The 22,633-nt window shown below is 48.7% G+C and overlaps 7 protein-coding genes, 2 non-coding genes and 1 pseudogene across 9 annotated transcripts; 4 read left to right on the top strand and 6 right to left on the bottom strand.

Moving 5' to 3' along the window:
• The first annotated feature begins 5,000 nt into the window (after positions 1 to 5,000).
• On the top strand, positions 5,001 to 5,375 carry LOC115321500 (histone H2A). Its single transcript, XM_042291104.1, has one exon. It carries the CDS (start codon positions 5,001 to 5,003, stop codon positions 5,373 to 5,375), a length of 375 nt encoding a protein of 124 aa, XP_042147038.1.
• Positions 5,376 to 6,203: 828 nt separating this feature from the next.
• LOC120837198 (histone H3) lies at positions 6,204 to 6,839 on the bottom strand. The gene has a single exon (XM_040206436.2). The coding sequence runs from the start codon at positions 6,750 to 6,752 to the stop codon at positions 6,204 to 6,206; it is 549 nt and encodes a 182-aa protein (XP_040062370.2). The 5' UTR covers positions 6,753 to 6,839.
• A 452-nt stretch (positions 6,840 to 7,291) lies between these two features.
• Positions 7,292 to 7,969, top strand: LOC120837197 (histone H1-III-like). Its single transcript, XM_040206435.2, has one exon. It carries the CDS (start codon positions 7,292 to 7,294, stop codon positions 7,910 to 7,912), a length of 621 nt encoding a protein of 206 aa, XP_040062369.2. The 3' UTR covers positions 7,913 to 7,969.
• A 3,657-nt stretch (positions 7,970 to 11,626) lies between these two features.
• LOC120848496 lies at positions 11,627 to 11,745 on the bottom strand. The gene has a single exon (XR_005717702.1). It is a non-coding gene; the product is annotated as a 5S ribosomal RNA (ribosomal RNA).
• A 209-nt stretch (positions 11,746 to 11,954) lies between these two features.
• On the bottom strand, positions 11,955 to 12,356 carry LOC121836260 (histone H4). The gene has a single exon (XM_042291110.1). It carries the CDS (start codon positions 12,317 to 12,319, stop codon positions 12,008 to 12,010), a length of 312 nt encoding a protein of 103 aa, XP_042147044.1. The 5' UTR covers positions 12,320 to 12,356; the 3' UTR covers positions 11,955 to 12,007.
• Positions 12,357 to 14,369: 2,013 nt separating this feature from the next.
• Positions 14,370 to 15,013, bottom strand: LOC120846732 (histone H2B). The gene has a single exon (XM_040218598.2). The coding sequence runs from the start codon at positions 15,011 to 15,013 to the stop codon at positions 14,639 to 14,641; it is 375 nt and encodes a 124-aa protein (XP_040074532.1). The 3' UTR covers positions 14,370 to 14,638.
• Positions 15,014 to 15,461: 448 nt separating this feature from the next.
• LOC121836258 (histone H2A-like) lies at positions 15,462 to 15,836 on the top strand. The gene has a single exon (XM_042291107.1). It carries the CDS (start codon positions 15,462 to 15,464, stop codon positions 15,834 to 15,836), a length of 375 nt encoding a protein of 124 aa, XP_042147041.1.
• An 828-nt stretch (positions 15,837 to 16,664) lies between these two features.
• LOC121836255 lies at positions 16,665 to 17,339 on the bottom strand (annotated as a pseudogene).
• Positions 17,340 to 17,521: 182 nt separating this feature from the next.
• LOC121836253 (histone H1-III-like) lies at positions 17,522 to 18,431 on the top strand. The gene has a single exon (XM_042291100.1). The coding sequence runs from the start codon at positions 17,754 to 17,756 to the stop codon at positions 18,372 to 18,374; it is 621 nt and encodes a 206-aa protein (XP_042147034.1). The 5' UTR covers positions 17,522 to 17,753; the 3' UTR covers positions 18,375 to 18,431.
• Positions 18,432 to 22,474: 4,043 nt separating this feature from the next.
• LOC121836290 lies at positions 22,475 to 22,593 on the bottom strand. Its single transcript, XR_006077858.1, has one exon. It is a non-coding gene; the product is annotated as a 5S ribosomal RNA (ribosomal RNA).
• Positions 22,594 to 22,633: the final 40 nt, after the last annotated feature.

Genomic DNA, 22,633 nt, shown 5'->3' with positions numbered 1-22,633 from the left:
CAGGAGCCCATGTGGCTTTCCTGTCCAGTTGCACCCCCAGGTAAGCTGCTTGCTTCTTGATTGGAATTTCTGTGCCGCCTGCTTTGATTGACATTGAGAAGCGATATGTGTAGTGGGGGGCATTGCACAGAACGACGGACTTGCTCGGGGAGAGGGACAGGCCGAGCAGGGAAAGATAGTGCTCAATGTTGGTGACCCCTCTCTGCAAAGCTTTCCGCACGGCCCCTCGGTGCCATCCCCGAGCAGTTGCCCAAAGTGCAATGTCGTCTGCGTAAACCGCTATTTGGAGGCGCTTGACTCCCTTTTGGCCAATGTTTATGATTTGCGGGAGGGCCGACATAGCCACATTAAATAGCAAGGGGGAAAGCACGCCCCCCTGGGGGACGCCACACCTGATTTTCCTGGGAGTGCTGAGTCCCTTGGCTGCTCGTACCTGCGCCTCTCTGCCGCTGAGATACGCCCTCACGTAACGGAGCGGTCGGCCCTCGATTCCTGACAGCCTGAGCATGTCCAGAATTGCTGAGTGTTTGACGGCGTCGAATGCTTTAGACACATCGAGAAGGACGACTCCCGTCGTCCATCTCTTTGCCTTGCTTTCCTCGAGCGTGGTCACCAGATCCGCGATGGCGTCTGCGGTGCAGTGATGCCGTCGGAATCCACACGTGCTTTCCGGGTATCCGCCCACCGACTCGAGATGGTATTCGAGTCGGCTTTTCACCATTCGTTCGAGTAGTTTCCCCATGCACGACGTGAGCGCGATGGGTCGGAACGAGCTGGGATCTTTTCTGGGCTTACCCGGCTTGGGGATCGGGACGACGACTGCCGAACGCCATTCGGAAGGGATGTTGGCGTCTCGCCACGCTCGATTGAACAATTCTAGCAGCGCTGGGTAGCTCGCTTTGTCGAGGTTTCTCAGCGCTGCAGCGGTGACGCCGTCTGCTCCGGGGGCCGACTTTTTACGTGGGAGCGATGCCAGGGCGCGTTCCAACTCGTGTAGCTGGAAGTCTCCGAGCCCCTCTGTCATCTGGGGCTTCGCGTGCCACTTCCAGTCTCGCCATCCGGGCGGTGCATCTCGGGCGGCAGGCGCGGGTGGGGGGGGAGAGCAGTGCGTCCGCTAGAAGTTCTCGGACGTCTGCATCGGAAATGTTAAGCGCGAGTGCCATACCTGCAATAGGATCTCGCGGTCCCGGTCGGTTGCAGAGGGTCTTGGCCATTTTCCACGCCTTGGTGGCCCCGCGGGGGCCGTCGAAGGACTCACACTTCTGCTTCCACTGCTCCCTGGCGAGCCTCTTACCGTGTCGCTTGAAGAGTGCATCCTGGCGTCGGTAGCGGAGTGTGTCCTCGTGACGGCCCGTCCGCAGGGCCACCCTCTGTGCCTGGCGTCTTTGTGCTCGGAGTTGGAGCCAGCGAAAGTCAGGATTAGGACGCTCAACGGGGATACTCACTGACGTGGTGGCCTCTTTGAGTGCGGCGCCGATGGCCTGGCTGTCAAGGGGCCAGCCCATCGCCTCGTACTGGCGGAGGAAGGCACGATACCTGTCCCAGTGGACCACCTTGCACGTTCGATTGGGTGGCCGTGGGGCAGGTCCCGATGTTATGGGAACGTGGTCGCTCCCCCAGCTGTCTTGCTCGAGCACCGTGGTCAGTGGGAATCGCGCCGAGCAGAACGTTAAATCGAGTACGCTCCGCTCGACGCCTCGTCCGATGAATGTGGGCTGCCCTGTTCCGCTGTACTCCAAGTCGGTTTGGGCGAGGGCCTCCTGCAAACGCTTGCCGCGCGCGGTCGTTTTCCTGTCCCCCCACAGCTCGTTGTGCGAGTTAAAGTCTCCGCCGAGAATGATTATGCCCTGCTCTCGCGCGTGAATTTGTTTTACAACCTCTCCACCCCACGCCGCGTTGGGGTGAACGTAGCAAGAAAAGATAGAAAATGTCTGGTTATTTTTCTTTACCCGAATACCTACAAGTTCCGAAGTGTCCGAGCAGTAATCGGCGCTCTCGATCCGGCAGTGGGTCGCGTCTTTGTGGACGAGCACGGCCGCCCAGGGTTGTTTTTCCCGGCCGGGGCAGCAGTAGGTGGTGTAGCTGGGAATGGTTAGTTTGCTCACGTCCATTTTTGGCTCCTGCAGCAGCACCACCTCGTACGGCCTTGCCAAGAGTTCTGCCCTCAGGTGGGTGAGGCGGTTGCCGAGCCCGTTCGCGTTCCACTGGAGGATCGAGGGACAACCTTTTACAGCATTAGGCTTACTTGTTTTCCTAGTGCTTGTAGGCATTCTCAGTTCCTTGCCGCGAACGTTGCATCCCCGCGGTGATGCTGTGTAGTAAGGTCCCCTCCGGGATCATGGCTGTAGCCTGCCGATTCTTGAGGAAAAGCGGGATTAGTGTTTGGAGCAGATCCTCCAGGTTGTGGATCATGTCGCGCATTTCCTGCGCGGTGGGGGGCGTGTCCGTCTCGTCCCGCCGAGGGGAATCCCCGGCGCTGTCTCCTGGGGAGGCTGCGGGGAAGGGGGGTGAGGGGGGCACCTGTTCTTGCTGGGGGAGAGGCCTTTCCCTCTCGCCACCGGGTCGGTCGTCCGCGCGGGGAGAGGAGGATCCTCGCAGGTGCCGTGCGTCAGCTGGGCGCCGGTCATTGACCCCTCGCCGCTGCTGTTGGCTGTCTGGACGGTAGGACCTGCGATAGACCCCCTCCCGCCGCCGCGGCTTACCGACTTCGGGGATTTTGGCGCTGGGTTCCGTGTTAGTGGAGGCCTCTCTTGTCTTTACCTGTGGGGGCTGTGGGACGACTGGGGGGATTAGTTCGCGAGTCCTACTCACCGCGTTTGGCCGACTGCGCGCTTCCAGCGTTGGGAAAGTGTCTCCCCAGACTGAGCTCGCTGGGAGCACGCTGGTCTGCCACGCGGGAGTCTGGCTGGCTCCGCTGTGCATCCAGGGGGGCGGGGTGGCGGTCTGCTCCTGCGCGCGCTGCGTGCTGCGCTCGCTTGCCTTTTTCTTGTGGAGTTCGGCGGCGACACGTTTGGCCTCCTTCCAGCTGCAGCCGGTGTCGCGGACCGCCTCGGCCTCGCGCTTGTGTTGTTGGTACACGCTGCATCCCTTGTCGAATGCAGCGTGTCTGCACTTGCAGTTGGGGCAAATGGGGGTGAGTTTTGTCGCGCACTTACCCCGAGGGTGCCTGCCCCTGCATGTAGGGCAGGCAGTGGGCAGCGTGCACGCGGACTGCACGTGGCCGAAGCGTCCGCATCCCCAGCACTGCGTTGGCCGGACGTGTCGTGCCTCCACGACAAACTCGATGTCATAGATCAGGACCGTGGCTGGTAGGGGTCCGCCGAAGAAGAGCTCCGCGTACCGCCCTCCGCTGAACCGTCTGATGTGGTCCACGGGCACCTCGCTTTCGAGGCCTCGGGTCAGCTGTTCTGTTGCGTCATTGGGGCAAAGTCCGCGGATTACGCCGATACTCACCGCTCTGGCCGGCGCGAGGGTGGCATGGAGAGGGAGGCTCGCCAGCTTGTCGGTGCCTAGGAGGCGGTGGGTCATTGCCGCGCTCGTTGTTTCGACCGCCATCACGTTTCGCCTGAGATTGAAACGTGTGGCGGCCGCCTTGCCGCCCGTGACCTGTCGAAGGCCCTGTGCCAAGGAGACTCTGTTCTCGAGGGTTAGCTTACCTGTTCCCGTTGGGCGGAGCAGGACTGTGGACCCCTTTGCGGGGAGTTCGTCTAAGGAGGGAATTGGTTGGTTACCCTTGCCTTTGTTTGTCTTACGTGAGGCCCCGGATGTTGGGGGGCTTGTCACTGTGGGGGGGGTTGTCGCTCGGGGAGGGGTTGCTGCACCGTCCTTTCTTTTTTGTTGCAGTTCCTCGATGAGGGTGTTGCAGTCCTTGCTGCCTGCTTCCAGAAGTGCTGCAAACTGGTTGGAGGTGTTTACAGTCACCTGGAGTTGGTCGTCATCCTCCTCGGAGGTGTTGTCAGGTGTGGAGTCACTGGGGCTCGATGTTGTGTCCCCGCTTGCTTCGGAGGGGCTGTCGCTGTTCTCGCAGTCGTGGAACAGGTCCACGACTTCGTCCGGGAGCCGATCTGCATTTGGGTGTACTAAACCGGCACTTTTTAGTACACCTAGGATGGCGTCCGGTCGGGGGACGCCATCCTTCGGGGGCTCGTCGCGCTCCACGTGGGCGCCGTCCTCGTGGCTCTCGGGTGCCACGCGGAGGCTAGCCTCCGCGCGGGATCCGGTCCCCACGAGGTTTTCCGCGTTGTCCACGTGGCTCGCGCCGGCTGGCGGTAACGAATGGTTACCGTCTGTGTTTGGTTTGGGCTTCATGGCCCTGCTCCGCAGCAGGTACCCCGAGGGGTCCTCTGTCTCCTTTGAGTGGTCCGTGGTCAGTTGGTCCGGGGGCATGCCTGCGTCGGTGCCCTCCCGAGGGAGGGCGGGGGGGAAACTACAAACTGTTTAAATAAAGGTCCCTCCGCCTCTTTAAGGCAGAAGGATCTTTAACACTAACTAGCTCTACTCTATCTTAATTCTTCTTCACATTACGAAGTTAGGGTTAAAGCTAGGACTAAATTCAAAATGGCGCTTATATTGGAGCTAACAAATCACACGTCTACTTTATTTGCCAACTCTTCTAAAAGTCACCTCACCTGAAATTTTCGTTTTCTTTGCTCTTTTTATAGGTTTTCACAGCATTCTGAAAAATGTGCTCCGATTGGCCAGCATTCTAGAGCGCGGGAAACAGTGCGCTGTGATTGGAGTACGCCCAAAATAAAGCTTCGCGATTGGTTGCTGCGCGAACCAATGAGCAAGCAGTTGAAACTACAATTTTTTGGGAGAGGGTTTTGGGAGAGGAGTGCTATGAAGCAGAGGCAGTGCAAGGCGAAAACGCGCTCTTGCAGCGCCCCCCAAGCGGAGAGGACTGGCACTTGCTTTGATTTTCTGCTTCTCGATGCGCTGACTCCCTCACTCACTCAGTGTTCGTTGGTTTGTTCGGTTGTCCACTTCTCACCTCCACCAAGATGTCTGGGCGCGGAAAAGGAGGCAAGGCAAAGGGCAAGAGCAAGACCCGTTCCAGCCGCGCGGGGCTCCAGTTTCCCGTGGGAAGGATCCACCGACTACTGCGAAAGGGCAACTACGCGGAGCGAGTAGGTGCCGGTGCCCCCGTCTACTTGGCGGCCGTACTCGAGTACCTGGCTGCCGAAGTGCTCGAGCTGGCAGGAAACGCGGCCAGGGACAACAAGAAAACTAGGATCATCCCTCGACACCTGCAGCTGGCCATTCGCAACGACGAAGAGCTCAACAAGCTGCTGTCCGGCGTTACCATCGCGCAAGGAGGTGTCCTGCCCAACATCCAGGCCGTCCTCCTTCCCAAGAAGACCGAGAAGAAGGCCTAAACCATCCCGCGGCATCCGCTACAGAAAAACGGTCTTTTTCAGGACCACTCATGACTTGAGTACAGGATACTCATTTCCGTGCGCTAGTCTTCCGTGTCTCTAAACGCTCGGGTATGTGCATTTCAATTTCCTTTTTGTGCAATGCCGACAGTGTTTCTCTTTCATCACCTACAGGCCTTGAATGCCACTCTTAGGCATTCTCCCATGCATAATATTTACGCTGCGTTTAATGCCAAATTCTTTCACGTGTGCGAATTGCCCGAACAAGACTTGCTGTCGGGCGCAAAGGCCAGCATTGCTTGTTATTTGAACTCGTAAAACCACCGCTGCACTGCCTCGCTTTGAGAGGATTTGAAGCTGTTTCTACGAGAGTCAACAATCGGAGCAGCATTTCCCCTAAACCGGCAGAGGGCAATAAATGTTGTGGACATCCCTCAAAAACAGATAATTACTCCACGGGTTTTTGTTGGTCGAATCTATAATCGTGATATTCGCTGATTGCTAGAAAATGAACCCTGTAATGTCTCGGGAAAGGTTTTTTTCTTCTTTATTTATTTCATTCAACAACACTTTAGAAAACAAGGAACACATGAAGGAATCGTTGGAAGCAACTGCGAACGGAGCACTTGGCACAATGCAAACTAGTTCAAAATGGGAGAATAAATAGAAAGTACTCACAGCTTTTGAACTCCTGCACTTGGAACAAGTCAGCATCGGAGATTGAGACACGGGAGGACGTCGCTTTACACATGTCCGAAAAGCATGTCTGATGTGGCCCTGAAGAGGGCCGTTTTTGTGGCGTTGCCTGCCGCTTCCAAAGAAGCGACATTAAGCGCGTTCACCGCGGATGCGACGAGCCAGCTGGATGTCCTTAGGCATGATGGTTACCCGCTTGGCGTGGATGGCACAGAGGTTGGTGTCTTCGAAGAGACCGACCAAGTAGGCCTCGCTGGCCTCCTGCAGGGCCATTACAGCCGAGCTCTGGAAGCGGAGGTCCGTCTTGAAATCTTGCGCGATCTCCCGCACTAGCCTCTGGAAGGGCAGCTTGCGGATGAGCAGCTCAGTCGACTTCTGGTAACGACGAATCTCACGCAGCGCGACCGTGCCCGGCCTGTAGCGATGCGGCTTCTTGACTCCACCGGTTGCAGGAGCACTCTTCCGGGCGGCCTTCGTAGCCAGCTGCTTGCGCGGTGCTTTTCCTCCCGTGCTCTTGCGGGCGGTCTGCTTCGTACGGGCCATTCCGAAACGTTGGGACAATAAAACGAGAGAGCTAGCAAACAGCAACACACCTCGACTCCTGACGACCAACTGCCTCAGCGCGAGTGGCGAAACTTCCTTCCCGACAAGGCCTCTCGGCCAATCAGAGAGCTTGTTCATTCTGGATGCTGTTTTGGGCAAGTTTCTTGCGAGGGACAGCGCACGTGGCTCGCTAGGACAATATTTCACGATTGAAGTGATCTAAACTTGTGGAAATAATGTGGAACCAACGTTAGAGCACAGAATCGAGCAAAAATTAGACTCCCAACCTTGTTATTTTAGAAACGGCACGGTTATAAACATTCGTTACCTTCTCCAGTGGGCCGCGCTCGCCTCTCGTCCAATCAGCGCGCTTGTTCATTCTTGGATGCTGTTTTGGGCGACTTTCTTGTGAGGGCCTATGCGCTTGGCTCCGTAAAATAATTTTTCTCGATCGAAGTAACTCAGACTTGTGAGGATAATGTGGAACCTATATTAGAGCACAGAATCGAGCAAAAATTAGACTCCAAACTTTGTTATTTTAGAAACGGCATGGTTACAAACATTCGTCACCTTCGAAGGGCTTCTCCCGGAGGTTCGCGCTCGCCTCTCTCGGCCAATGAGCGCTTGTTCTAGACGGTTTTTTTTCAGTCTCTCTCTGCTTACGATTAGAGTGGGTCATGTCCGAAGAAGTGTCCGCTCCTGCTGGGGTCGCGGCCCCCGCTGCCCTTAAGAGCCCCAAAAAGGCTTCCACGAAAGTGTCCAAGGGAAAGGCAAAGGCCGTGCCAACGCATCCCAAGGTGTCCGCAATGGTGACAGCATCCATCAGTGCGCTTAAGGAACGTGGTGGTTCATCTCTACAAGCCATCAAGAAATACATGTCTGCCAACTACAAGGTGGACGTCGAGAAGCTGTCTCCTTTCATCCGCAAGTATCTCAAGTCTGCCGTGGCTGCGGGAGCATTGGTGCAGACCAAGGGCAAGGGAGCTACCGGATCGTTCAAGCTGTCAGCCAAGTCCGACAAGCCCTCACCTGCTGCTAGGAAGCCCAAAAAGGAGGCTGGTGCTGCAAAGAAGCGCCCAGCCTCGGCAACTGCCGGTGCGGCCAGGAAGAAGAAGCCCGCGACTGCCAAGAAGTCGCCCGCAAAGAGGGCCAAGTCGGCCAAGCCCAAGTCGGCCAAGCCGAAAAAGCCAAAGGCAGAGAAGAAGGCTGCAGCACCCAAGAGCCCCAAGAAACCCAAGGCAGCAAAAAAGACCCCTGCCAAGAAGCCGGCTGCAAAGAAGGCTTCCTCCAAGAAATAGGTCTTCTCCTGGATATCCAGAGCGAAAAACAAAACGGCCCTCATCAGGGCCATAATTCGTTTGCATATCGGGGGATATGCACTTGCGTGGCATGCAGCTCCCGTGTCTCTCGCCACCTCTCTGTTCCAGCCTCGGTAAGCTGATTCCTGCTCTTTTTCAATGTGCACGAGGCATACTTGGTGTTATATTATTGTTTGTTCCCCTGTTAGCAGCATTTTATCTTTGTGTGTGGTACTCGTGAAGTCGTGGAGGCCCGCTTCACGCTCGAGCCGCGATTCGATCGCCTAAGATCAGGCGAAAATAAAAAAAAACTACTCGCTTTAGAACAGTCTTTTTTTCTGTCCTCTTAGCGCACACCTTTTTTTTTGCGGCACACGAAATTAAGAATCTGTATCTACGTTTATTATTACCTCTTTTAAACTTAAATCGACCAGCCGCCCTGACCGCTTGAAAACTAGTTTTGGCTTCCAAGTAAGAGGTTAGATCGAAATATGAAGAAAAATAACTCCGTTTAAATTCAAATAATTTTTACACCTATTAGAGAAGTTCATTAGCTTTCGGAAAATATATACTTCGCTATGCGTAAAAATATTTTTCGTTGCGTTAGAGAGTGAAACAGGTCAAGCTGTAGAGTCCGGCGCGCGCTCGAGCCGCGATTCGATCGTCCAAGATCAGGCAAAAATTAAATATAAAAAGAACTACTCGCTTCAGAAGAGTCTCTTTTTCTGTGCTCTTAGCGCACACGTTTTTTTAGCGGCACACAAAATTAAGAATCTGCATCTGCGTTTATTATTACCTTTGTTAAACTTAAATCGACCATCCACCCAGAGCGCCCGAAAACTTGTTTTGCCTTCCAAGTAAGTGGTTAGATCGAAATATGAAGAAGAATAACTACGTTTAAATTCAAATAATTTTTACACCTATTAGAGAAGTTCATTAGCTTTCGGAAAATATATACTTCGCTATGCGTAAAAATATTTTTCGTTGCGTTAGAGAGTGAAACAGGTCAAGCTGTAGAGTCCGGCGCGCGCTCGAGCCGCGATTCGATCGTCCAAGATCAGGCAAAAATTAAATATAAAAAGAACTACTCGCTTCAGAAGAGTCTCTTTTTCTGTGCTCTTAGCGCACACGTTTTTTTAGCGGCACACAAAATTAAGAATCTGCATCTGCGTTTATTATTACCTTTGTTAAACTTAAATCGACCATCCACCCAGAGCGCCCGAAAACTTGTTTTGCCTTCCAAGTAAGTGGTTAGATCGAAATATGAAGAAGAATAACTACGTTTAAATTCAAATAATTTTTACACCTATTAGAGAAGTTCATTAGCTTTCGGAAAATATATACTTCGCTATGCGTAAAAATATTTTTCGTTGCGTTAGAGAGTGAAACAGGTCAAGCTGTAGAGTCCGGCGCGCGCTCGAGCCGCGATTCGATCGTCCAAGATCAGGCAAAAATTAAATATAAAAAGAACTACTCGCTTCAGAAGAGTCTCTTTTTCTGTGCTCTTAGCGCACACGTTTTTTGAGCGGCACACAAAATTAAGAATCTGCATCTGCGTTTATTATTACCTTTGTTAAACTTAGATCGACCATCCACCCAGAGCGCCCGAAAACTTGTTTTGCCTTCCAAGTAAGTGGTTAGATCGAAATATGAAGAAGAATAACTACGTTTAAATTCAAATAATTTTTACACCTATTAGAGAAGTTCATTAGCTTTCGGAAAATATATACTTCGCTATGCGTAAAAATATTTTTCGTTGCGTTAGAGAGTGAAACAGGTCAAGCTGTAGAGTCCGGCGCGCGCTCGAGCCGCGATTCGATCGTCCAAGATCAGGCAAAAATTAAATATAAAAAGAACTACTCGCTTCAGAAGAGTCTCTTTTTCTGTGCTCTTAGCGCACACGTTTTTTGAGCGGCACACAAAATTAAGAATCTGCATCTGCGTTTATTATTACCTTTGTTAAACTTAGATCGACCATCCACCCAGAGCGCCCGAAAACTTGTTTTGCCTTCCAAGTAAGTGGTCAGATCGAAATATGAAGAAGAATAACTCCGTTTAAATTCAAATAATTTTTACACCTATTAGAGAAGTTCATTAGCTTTCGGAAAATATATACTTCGCTATGCGTAAAAATATTTGTCGTTGCGTTAGAGAGTGAAACATGTCAAGCTGTAGAGTCCGGCGCGCGCTCGAGCCGCGATTCGATCGTCCAAGATCAGGCAAAAATTAAATATAAAAAGAACTACTCGCTTCAGAAGAGTCTCTTTTTCTGTGCTCTTAGCGCACACGTTTTTTGAGCGGCACACAAAATTAAGAATCTGCATCTGCGTTTATTATTACCTTTGTTAAACTTAGATCGACCATCCACCCAGAGCGCCCGAAAACTTGTTTTGCCTTCCAAGTAAGTGGTCAGATCGAAATATGAAGAAGAATAACTCCGTTTAAATTCAAATAATTTTTACACCTATTAGAGAAGTTCATTAGCTTTCGGAAAATATATACTTCGCTATGCGTAAAAATATTTTTCGTTGCGTTAGAGAGTGAAACATGTCAAGCTGTAGAGTCCGGCGCGCGCTCGAGCCGCGATTCGATCGTCCAAGATCAGGCAAAAATTAAATATAAAAAGAACTACTCGCTTCAGAAGAGTCTCTTTTTCTGTGCTCTTAGCGCACACGTTTTTTGAGCGGCACACAAAATTAAAAATCTGCATCTGCGTTTATTATTACCTTTGTTAAACTTAGATCGACCATCCACCCAGAGCGCCCGAAAACTTGTTTTGCCTTCCAAGTAAGTGGTCAGATCGAAATATGAAGAAGAATAACTCCGTTTAAATTCAAATAATTTTTACACCTATTAGAGAAGTTCATTAGCTTTCGGAAAATATATACTTCGCTATGCGTAAAAATATTTTTCGTTGCGTTAGAGAGTGAAACATGTCAAGCTGTAGAGTCCGGCGCGCGCTCGAGCCGCGATTCGATCGTCCAAGATCAGGCAAAAATTAAATATAAAAAGAACTACTCGCTTCAGAAGAGTCTCTTTTTCTGTGCTCTTAGCGCACACGTTTTTATAGCGGCACACAAAATTAAGAATCTGCATCTGCGTTTATTATTACCTTTGTTAAACTTAAATCGACCATCCACCCAGAGCGCCCGAAAACTTGTTTTGCCTTCCAAGTAAGTGGTTAGATCGAAATATGAAGAAGAATAACTACGTTTAAATTCAAATAATTTTTACACCTATTAGAGAAGTTCATTAGCTTTCGGAAAATATATACTTCGCTATGCGTAAAAATATTTTTCGTTGCGTTAGAGAGTGAAACAGGTCAAGCTGTAGAGTCCGGCGCGCGCTCGAGCCGCGATTCGATCGTCCAAGATCAGGCAAAAATTAAATATAAAAAGAACTACTCGCTTCAGAAGAGTCTCTTTTTCTGTGCTCTTAGCGCACACGTTTTTTTAGCGGCACACAAAATTAAGAATCTGCATCTGCGTTTAATATTACCTTTTTAAACTCAAATCGACCATCCACCCAGAGCGCCCGAAAACTTGTTTTGCCTTCCAAGTAAGTGGTTAGATCAAAATATGAAGAAGAATAACTCCGTTTAAATTCAAATAATTTTTACACCTATTAGAGAAGTTCATTAGCTTTCAGAAAATATAAGAACTGGTACAAAAGGACACAACCCTCCAAGAGAGCAGAAAAAAAAAAAAAGAAAAATGCCATCAGCACTCCGTGTTCCCAGGTGGTCACCCTCCCAAGTACTGACGGAGCCCGATGCTGCTTAGCTTCGGTGATCGGACGAGAACCGGCGTATTCAGCATGGTATGGCCGATGGCAGGTACTAGGGCAACGAATGTTCGACTGCTGCCTGAGAAGATTGGTACACTCGGCTGTGGCGCACAAAATGGTAGAGACCCGCGGCAAAACAACACTCATGACAAAAGAGGAATCACTCACCCAAAGCAGTGCTTGTTTTCAGGATTACAGAGAGACACGGGAGGGAGGCGTTGGAATGAAAACCCGTTTCCAAGATAGATCGGTACTGGTTTGGCCCTGAAAAGGGCCGTTTTCGATGTGTGTCCGACGGCGAGACGGCTGTTAACCACCGAAACCATAGAGGGTACGGCCTTGCCTCTTGAGCGCGTACACCACATCCATGGCCGTCACGGTCTTCCTCTTGGCGTGCTCGGTGTAGGTGACGGCATCGCGAATGACGTTCTCCAGGAAGACCTTGAGGACGCCGCGGGTCTCTTCATAGATGAGGCCGGAAATGCGCTTGACACCACCGCGGCGGGCTAGGCGACGGATTGCAGGCTTGGTGATCCCCTGGATGTTATCGCGAAGAACCTTGCGATGGCGCTTGGCACCACCCTTGCCCAGGCCCTTGCCGCCCTTGCCTCTTCCAGACATGTTTGCTGCAAAAACAGGGACGGAAAACACGACCGCACCGTTCACCTACTTCAACAAAGACTGGCGGCAATGCTCTACGGGTCCGACCAAGTGAACCCACGACGGCCTCCTCCTCTCCCGCCGACGAATGGGAGCAGTCCTGCAGCTTCGTATTGTGGCCGACAGGTGGCTGCGCACTGGAAGCAAGCGTGTGTTGATGAAATGCATGGCTTTAGCAAAGGCATTCATACACCTCGCCCATTTTGAGTCTTCATAGTTGTATGTGCAAAACATTGTTTTTTCTAGGTTCCAGGAGATATATATTTTAGCGGGATTAAGATTCGTTTTCGCTAAGTCAATGGGAGAAACATGTCAACTCAGGAGTGCCGAGCTTCGCACCGATGCAGCTAGTCAAGGGCCCGTTTTCACATGCGAATAAAAAAGAGTTTTATAAACGTTCAAGCAATCTATTCATCGGAACTTGTACAAGACACACTCTTCTCACGGCACACAAAAATTAAAGTTTCTTATCACTGGCGTTTTTAAGCGCGCAGTGCAATTCACCGCCATGGTGAGCCGGGTCGACAGCAAGTTGGGTCACCCAAGAACATAGTTTGATCAAAATATTGACTTATATAAAAGGGTCCGGTTTTAAGTGCTTATTACACGGGACGAAAAGTCTTTTTGGCTGGCAGAAAATTTGATACTGAAAAACTTTTTACCAAGCCTTCGGTCTGTTAAGAAGCAAAACCTGCCACCCGAAAGCGGCCAGTTCGTGCCGCTGCCGCGAATCGCGCAAATGAAGTAAAGTAATAAAACGATTTCGTCTAAATTCAAATGCTTTTTACACCTACCGAAGAATTTCATTAGCTTTCAGAAAATATACACTTCGGTAAGCGTAAAGATATTTTTCGTTGCGTTAGAGAGCGAAACAGGCGAAGCCGTAGGGCCGGCTTCGCGCTCGGGCCGGAATTCGATCGTCCAAGATCAGGCAAAAATTAAAAATAAAAAAAAAACTACTCGCTTTAGAAGAGTCTCTTTTTCTGTGCTCTTAGCGCACACCTTTTTTTAGCGGCACACGAAATTAAGAATCTGTAGCTACGTTTTTTATTACCTTTTTTAAGCTTAAATCGACCAGCCGCCCTTAGCGCCCGAAAACTAGTTTCGGCTTCCAAGTAAGCGGTTAGATCGAAATATGAAGAAGAATAACTCCGTTTCAATTCAAATGCTTTTTACACCTATTGAAGAAGTTTATTAGCTTTCAAAAAATATATACTTCGATATGCGTAAAAATATTTTTCGTTGCGTTAGAGAGTGAAACAGGTGAAGCTGTAGAGTCCGGCGCGCGCTCGAGCCGCGATTCGATCGTCTTAAGATCAGGCAAAAATTAGAAATAAAAAGAACTACTCGCTTTAGAAAAGTCTCTTTTTCTGTGCTTTTAGCGCACACTTTTCTCTAGCGGCACACAAAATTAAGAGTCTTTATCTACCTTTTTTTAAACTTAAATCGACCAGCCACCCAGAGCGCCCGAAAACTAGATTTGGCTTCCAAGTAAGTGGTTAGATCAATATATGAACAAAAATAACTCTGTTTAAAATCAAACGCTTTCTACACCTATTGGAGAAGTTCATTAGCTTTCGGAAAATATATATTTCGATATGCGTAAAAATATTTTTCGTTGCGTTAGAGAGGGAAACATGTGAAGCTGTAGAGTCCGGCGCGCGCTCGTGCCGCGATTCGATCGTCTAAGATCAGGCAAAAATAAAAATAAAAGTACTCGCCTTAAAAGAGTTTCTCTTTTTTGTGCTGTTAGTACACACTTTTCTTTCGCAGCACACGAGATTAAAAGCCTGTATCTACGTTTATCATTGCATTTTTTAAACTTAAAATAAGAACACTCGAATTTAAAAGCAAGTTATTTGATACAACCGTGGCTCTAAAAAGAAAAACGCTGCCACTCGAAAACACAACACTTTGGAGTATGGGCTCCCAACGGCTAAAAACCACGCGAATATATCCTTTACATACGCGAGCGATGTGCAATATTTAGGAAGGTCACTCGTGCCCTCAAAAGCAATGAAATACAATGTTTTTTTTTTTCACCGAAACAAAATAAACGACATCCGACTGTGGCTACAAGAAGCCAAGTTCGACTGCACAACAAGAAAAAAGACATACTCTTTGCAAACATGCGCGATGCAGAAGCACTGGGTACTCACATATTTCTTGAAAAGAGAGACACGGGAGTTGGAAGTCATCGAGAGACGGCCGTTTTGCAGGGATGAGTATGGCCCTCAAAAGGGCCGTTTGTACATACAGCAGGGAGATAGCTCCTGGGTGTTACTTGGAACTGGTGTACTTGGTGACAGCCTTGGTGCCCTCGGACACCGCATGCTTTGCCAGTTCACCCGGCAGCAGGAGCCTCACAGCTGTCTGGATCTCCCGACTCGTGATGGTCGAGCGCTTGTTGTAGTGAGCCAGCCGAGACGACTCTGCTGCGATGCGCTCGAAGATGTCGTTCACGAAGCTGTTCATGATCGACATGGCCTTGCTGGACACTCCGGTGTCGGGATGGACCTGTTTGAGCACCTTGTAGATGTAGATGCTGAAGCTCTCCTTCCTCTTGCGCCTCTTCTTCTTCTTGTCGGTGGCACGCACATTTTTCTGTGCCTTGCCCGCCTTCTTCACTGCTTTTCCGCTCGGTTGGGGGGGCATCCTCGCGCGACTTGTCTTCGGGAGAAGATCGACGTTGTTACTCGCAAAAAGATGGCGAAACAACAACTGGGGCAACCTGAAATTTTCGTTTTCTTTGCTCTTTTTATAGGTTTTCACAGCATTCTGAAAAATGTGCTCCGATTGGCCAGCATTCTAGAGCGCGGGAAACAGTGCGCTGTGATTGGAGTACGCCCAAAATAAAGCTTCGCGATTGGTTGCTGCGCGAACCAATGAGCAAGCAGTTGAAACTACAATTTTTTGGGAGAGGGTTTTGGGAGAGGAGTGCTATGAAGCAGAGGCAGTGCAAGGCGAAAACGCGCTCTTGCAGCGCCCCCCAAGCGGAGAGGACTGGCACTTGCTTTGATTTTCTGCTTCTCGATGCGCTGACTCCCTCACTCACTCAGTGTTCGTTGGTTTGTTCGGTTGTCCACTTCTCACCTCCACCAAGATGTCTGGGCGCGGAAAAGGAGGCAAGGCAAAGGGCAAGAGCAAGACCCGTTCCAGCCGCGCGGGGCTCCAGTTTCCCGTGGGAAGGATCCACCGACTACTGCGAAAGGGCAACTACGCGGAGCGAGTAGGTGCCGGTGCCCCCGTCTACTTGGCGGCCGTACTCGAGTACCTGGCTGCCGAAGTGCTCGAGCTGGCAGGAAACGCGGCCAGGGACAACAAGAAAACTAGGATCATCCCTCGACACCTGCAGCTGGCCATTCGCAACGACGAAGAGCTCAACAAGCTGCTGTCCGGCGTTACCATCGCGCAAGGAGGTGTCCTGCCCAACATCCAGGCCGTCCTCCTTCCCAAGAAGACCGAGAAGAAGGCCTAAACCATCCCGCGGCATCCGCTACAGAAAAACGGTCCTTTTCAGGACCACTCATGACTTGAGTACAGGATACTCATTTCCGTGCGCTAGTCTTCCGTGTCTCTAAACGCTCGGGTATGTGCATTTCAATTTCCTTTTTGTGCAATGCCGACAGTGTTTCTCTTTCATCACCTACAGGCCTTGAATGCCACTCTTAGGCATTCTCCCATGCATAATATTTACGCTGCGTTTAATGCCAAATTCTTTCACGTGTGCGAATTGCCCGAACAAGACTTGCTGTCGGGCGCAAAGGCCAGCATTGCTTGTTATTTGAACTCGTAAAACCACCGCTGCACTGCCTCGCTTTGAGAGGATTTGAAGCTGTTTCTACGAGAGTCAACAATCGGAGCAGCATTTCCCCGAAACCGGCAGAGGGCAATAAATGTTGTGGACATCCCTCAAAAACAGATAATTACTCCACGGGTTTTTGTTGGTCGAATCTATAATCGTGATATTCGCTGATTGCTAGAAAATGAACCCTGTAATGTCTCGGGAAAGGTTTTTTTCTTCTTTATTTATTTCATTCAACAACACTTTAGAAAACAAGGAACACATGAAGGAATCGTTGGAAGCAACTGCGAACGGAGCACTTGGCACAATGCAAACTAGTTCAAAATGGGAGAATAAATAGAAAGTACTCACAGCTTTTGAACTCCTGCACTTGGAACAAGTCAGCATCGGAGATTGAGACACGGGAGGACGTCGCTTTACACATGTCCGAAAAGCATGTCTGATGTGGCCCTGAAGAGGGCCGTTTTTGTGGCGTTGCCTGCCGCTTCCAAAGAAGCGACATTAAGCGCGTTCACCGCGGATGCGACGAGCCAGCTGGATGTCCTTAGGCATGATGGTTACCCGCTTGGCGTGGATGGCACAGAGGTTGGTGTCTTCGAAGAGACCGACCAAGTAGGCCTCGCTGGCCTCCTGCAGGGCCATTACAGCCGAGCTCTGGAAGCGGAGGTCCGTCTTGAAATCTTGCGCGATCTCCCGCACTAGCCTCTGGAAGGGCAGCTTGCGGGATGAGCAGCTCAGTCGACTTCTGGTAACGACGAATCTCACGCAGCGCGACCGTGCCCGGCCTGTAGCGATGCGGCTTCTTGACTCCACCGGTTGCAGGAGCACTCTTCCGGGCGGCCTTCGTAGCCAGCTGCTTGCGCGGTGCTTTTCCTCCCGTGCTCTTGCGGGCGGTCTGCTTCGTACGGGCCATTCCGAAACGTTGGGACAATAAAACGAGAGAGCTAGCAAACAGCAACACACCTCGACTCCTGACGACCAACTGCCTCAGCGCGAGTGGCGAAACTTCCTTCCCGACAAGGCCTCTCGGCCAATCAGAGAGCTTGTTCATTCTGGATGCTGTTTTGGGCAAGTTTCTTGCGAGGGACAGCGCACGTGGCTCGCTAGGACAATATTTCACGATTGAAGTGATCTAAACTTGTGGAAATAATGTGGAACCAACGTTAGAGCACAGAATCGAGCAAAAATTAGACTCCCAACCTTGTTATTTTAGAAACGGCACGGTTATAAACATTCGTTACCTTCTCCAGTGGGCCGCGCTCGCCTCTCGTCCAATCAGCGCGCTTGTTCATTCTTGGATGCTGTTTTGGGCGACTTTCTTGTGAGGGCCTATGCGCTTGGCTCCGTAAAATAATTTTTCTCGATCGAAGTAACTCAGACTTGTGAGGATAATGTGGAACCTATATTAGAGCACAGAATCGAGCAAAAATTAGACTCCAAACTTTGTTATTTTAGAAACGGCATGGTTACAAACATTCGTCACCTTCGAAGGGCTTCTCCCGGAGGTTCGCGCTCGCCTCTCTCGGCCAATGAGCGCTTGTTCTAGACGGTTTTTTTTCAGTCTCTCTCTGCTTACGATTAGAGTGGGTCATGTCCGAAGAAGTGTCCGCTCCTGCTGGGGTCGCGGCCCCCGCTGCCCTTAAGAGCCCCAAAAAGGCTTCCACGAAAGTGTCCAAGGGAAAGGCAAAGGCCGTGCCAACGCATCCCAAGGTGTCCGCAATGGTGACAGCATCCATCAGTGCGCTTAAGGAACGTGGTGGTTCATCTCTACAAGCCATCAAGAAATACATGTCTGCCAACTACAAGGTGGACGTCGAGAAGCTGTCTCCTTTCATCCGCAAGTATCTCAAGTCTGCCGTGGCTGCGGGAGCATTGGTGCAGACCAAGGGCAAGGGAGCTACCGGATCGTTCAAGCTGTCAGCCAAGTCCGACAAGCCCTCACCTGCTGCTAGGAAGCCCAAAAAGGAGGCCGGTGCTGCAAAGAAGCGCCCAGCCTCGGCAACTGCCGGTGCGGCCAGGAAGAAGAAGCCCGGGACTGCCAAGAAGTCGCCCGCAAAGAGGGCCAAGTCGGCCAAGCCCAAGTCGGCCAAGCCGAAAAAGCCAAAGGCAGAGAAGAAGGCTGCAGCACCCAAGAGCCCCAAGAAACCCAAGGCAGCAAAAAAGACCCCTGCCAAGAAGCCGGCTGCAAAGAAGGCTTCCTCCAAGAAATAGGTCTTCTCCTGGATATCCAGAGCGAAAAACAAAACGGCCCTCATCAGGGCCATAATTCGTTTGCATATCGGGGGATATGCACTTGCGTGGCATGCAGCTCCCGTGTCTCTCGCCACCTCTCTGTTCCAGCCTCGGTAAGCTGATTCCTGCTCTTTTTCAATGTGCACGAGGCATACTTGGTGTTATATTATTGTTTGTTCCCCTGTTAGCAGCATTTTATCTTTGTGTGTGGTACTCGTGAAGTCGTGGAGGCCCGCTTCACGCTCGAGCCGCGATTCGATCGCCTAAGATCAGGCGAAAATAAAAAAAACTACTCGCTTTAGAACAGTCTTTTTTTCTGTCCTCTTAGCGCACACCTTTTTTTTTGCGGCACACGAAATTAAGAATCTGTATCTACGTTTATTATTACCTCTTTTAAACTTAAATCGACCAGCCGCCCTGACCGCTTGAAAACTAGTTTTGGCTTCCAAGTAAGAGGTTAGATCGAAATATGAAGAAAAATAACTCCGTTTAAATTCAAATAATTTTTACACCTATTAGAGAAGTTCATTAGCTTTCGGAAAATATATACTTCGCTATGCGTAAAAATATTTTTCGTTGCGTTAGAGAGTGAAACAGGTCAAGCTGTAGAGTCCGGCGCGCGCTCGAGCCGCGATTCGATCGTCCAAGATCAGGCAAAAATTAAATATAAAAAGAACTACTCGCTTCAGAAGAGTCTCTTTTTCTGTGCTCTTAGCGCACACGTTTTTTTTAGCGGCACACAAAATTAAGAATCTGCATCTGCGTTTATTATTACCTTTGTTAAACTTAAATCGACCATCCACCCAGAGCGCCCGAAAACTTGTTTTGCCTTCCAAGTAAGTGGTTAGATCGAAATATGAAGAAGAATAACTACGTTTAAATTCAAATAATTTTTACACCTATTAGAGAAGTTCATTAGCTTTCGGAAAATATATACTTCGCTATGCGTAAAAATATTTTTCGTTGCGTTAGAGAGTGAAACAGGTCAAGCTGTAGAGTCCGGCGCGCGCTCGAGCCGCGATTCGATCGTCCAAGATCAGGCAAAAATTAAATATAAAAAGAACTACTCGCTTCAGAAGAGTCTCTTTTTCTGTGCTCTTAGCGCACACGTTTTTTGAGCGGCACACAAAATTAAGAATCTGCATCTGCGTTTATTATTACCTTTGTTAAACTTAAATCGACCATCCACCCAGAGCGCCCGAAAACTTGTTTTGCCTTCCAAGTAAGTGGTCAGATCGAAATATGAAGAAGAATAACTCCGTTTAAATTCAAATAATTTTTACACCTATTAGAGAAGTTCATTAGCTTTCGGAAAATATATACTTCGCTATGCGTAAAAATATTTTTCGTTGCGTTAGAGAGTGAAACAGGTCAAGCTGTAGAGTCCGGCGCGCGCTCGAGCCGCGATTCGATCGTCCAAGATCAGGCAAAAATTAAATATAAAAAGAACTACTCGCTTCAGAAGAGTCTCTTTTTCTGTGCTCTTAGCGCACACGTTTTTTTAGCGGCACACAAAATTAAGAATCTGCATCTGCGTTTATTATTACCTTTGTTAAACATAAATCGACCATCCACCCAGAGCGCCCGAAAACTTGTTTTGCCTTCCAAGTAAGTGGTTAGATCGAAATATGAAGAAGAATAACTACGTTTAAATTCAAATAATTTTTACACCTATTAGAGAAGTTAATTAGCTTTCGGAAAATATATACTTCGCTATGCGTAAAAATATTTTTTGTTGCGTTAGAGAGTGAAACAGGTCAAGCTGTAGAGTCCGGCGCGCGCTCGAGCCGCGATTCGATCGTCCAAGATCAGGCAAAAATTAAATATAAAAAGAACTACTCGCTTCAGAAGAGTCTCTTTTTCTGTGCTCTTAGCGCACACGTTTTTTGAGGCGGCACACAAAATTAAGAATCTGCATCTGCGTTTATTATTACCTTTGTTAAACTTAAATCGACCATCCACCCAGAGCGCCCGAAAACTTGTTTTGCCTTCCAAGTAAGTGGTTAGATCGAAATATGAAGAAGAATAACTACGTTTAAATTCAAATAATTTTAACACCTATTAGAGAAGTTCATTAGCTTTCGGAAAATATATACTTCGCTATGCGTAAAAATATTTTTCGTTGCGTTAGAGAGTGAAACAGGTCAAGCTGTAGAGTCCGGCGCGCGCTCGAGCCGCGATTCGATCGTCCAAGATCAGGCAAAAATTAAATATAAAAAGAACTACTCGCTTCAGAAGAGTCTCTTTTCCTGTGCTCTTAGCGCACACGTTTTTTGAGCGGCACACAAAATTAAGAATCTGCATCTGCGTTTATTATTACCTTTGTTAAACTTAGATCGACCATCCACCCAGAGCGCCCGAAAACTTGTTTTGCCTTCCAAGTAAGTGGTCAGATCGAAATATGAAGAAGAATAACTCCGTTTAAATTCAAATAATTTTTACACCTATTAGAGAAGTTCATTAGCTTTCGGAAAATATATACTTCGCTATGCGTAAAAATATTTTTCGTTGCGTTAGAGAGTGAAACATGTCAAGCTGTAGAGTCCGGCGCGCGCTCGAGCCGCGATTCGATCGTCCAAGATCAGGCAAAAATTAAATATAAAAAGAACTACTCGCTTCAGAAGAGTCTCTTTTTCTGTGCTCTTAGCGCACACGTTTTTTGAGCGGCACACAAAATTAAGAATCTGCATCTGCGTTTATTATTACCTTTGTTAAACTTAGATCGACCATCCACCCAGAGCACCCGAAAACTTGTTTTGCCTTCCAAGTAAGTGGTCAGATCGAAATATGAAGAAGAATAACTCCGTTTAAATTCAAATAATTTTTACACCTATTAGAGAAGTTCATTAGCTTTCGGAAAATATATACTTCGCTATGCGTAAAAATATTTTTCGTTGCGTTAGAGAGTGAAACAGGTCAAGCTGTAGAGTCCGGCGCGCGCTCGAGCCGCGATTCGATCGTCCAAGATCAGGCAAAAATTAAATATAAAAAGAACTACTCGCTTCAGAAGAGTCTCTTTTTCTGTGCTCTTAGCGCACACGTTTTTTGAGCGGCACACAAAATTAAAAATCTGCATCTGCGTTTATTATTACCTTTGTTAAACTTAGATCGACCATCCACCCAGAGCGCCCGAAAACTTGTTTTGCCTTCCAAGTAAGTGGTCAGATCGAAATATGAAGAAGAATAACTCCGTATAAATTCAAATAATTTTTACACCTATTAGAGAAGTTCATTAGCTTTCGGAAAATATATACTTCGCTATGCGTAAAAATATTTTTCGTTGCGTTAGAGAGTGAAACATGTCAAGCTGTAGAGTCCGGCGCGCGCTCGAGCCGCGATTCGATCGTCCAAGATCAGGCAAAAATTAAATATAAAAAGAACTACTCGCTTCAGAAGAGTCTCTTTTTCTGTGCTCTTAGCGCACACGTTTTTTGAGCGGCACACAATATTAAGAATCTGCATCTGCGTTTATTATTACCTTTGTTAAACTTAAATCGACCATCCACCCAGAGCGCCCGAAAACTTGTTTTGCCTTCCAAGTAAGTGGTTAGATCGAAATATGAAGAAGAATAACTACGTTTAAATTCAAATAATTTTTACACCTATTAGAGAAGTTCATTAGCTTTCGGAAAATATATACTTCGCTATGCGTAAAAATATTTTTCGTTGCGTTAGAGAGTGAAACAGGTCAAGCTGTAGAGTCCGGCGCGCGCTCGAGCCGCGATTCGATCGTCCAAGATCAGGCAAAAATTAAATATAAAAAGAACTACTCGCTTCAGAAGAGTCTCTTTTTCTGTGCTCTTAGCGCACACGTTTTTTTAGCGGCACACAAAATTAAGAATCTGCATCTGCGTTTATTATTACCTTTTTAAACTCAAATCGACCATCCACCCAGAGCGCCCGAAAACTTGTTTTGCCTTCCAAGTAAGTGGTTAGATCAAAATATGAAGAAGAATAACTCCGTTTAAATTCAAATAATTTTTACACCTATTAGAGAAGTTCATTAGCTTTCAGAAAATATAAGAACTGGTACAAAAGGACACAACCCTCCAAGAGAGCAGAAAAAAAAAAAAGAAAAATGCCATCAGCACTCCGTGTTCCCAGGTGGTCACCCTCCCAAGTACTGACGGAGCCCGATGCTGCTTAGCTTCGGAGATCGGACGAGAACCGGCGTATTCAGCATGGTATGGCCGATGGCAGGTACTAGGGCAACGAATGTTCGACTGCTGCCTGAGAAG

The sequence above is a fragment of the Ixodes scapularis genome, unplaced genomic scaffold, assembly GCF_016920785.2.
Source record: "Ixodes scapularis isolate PalLabHiFi unplaced genomic scaffold, ASM1692078v2 PGA_scaffold22__2_contigs__length_789307, whole genome shotgun sequence".
Lineage (NCBI taxonomy): Eukaryota > Metazoa > Arthropoda > Arachnida > Ixodida > Ixodidae > Ixodes > Ixodes scapularis.
The sequence above is the reverse complement of the archived record's forward strand: the minus strand, read 5'-3'. Positions and strand labels throughout refer to the sequence as shown.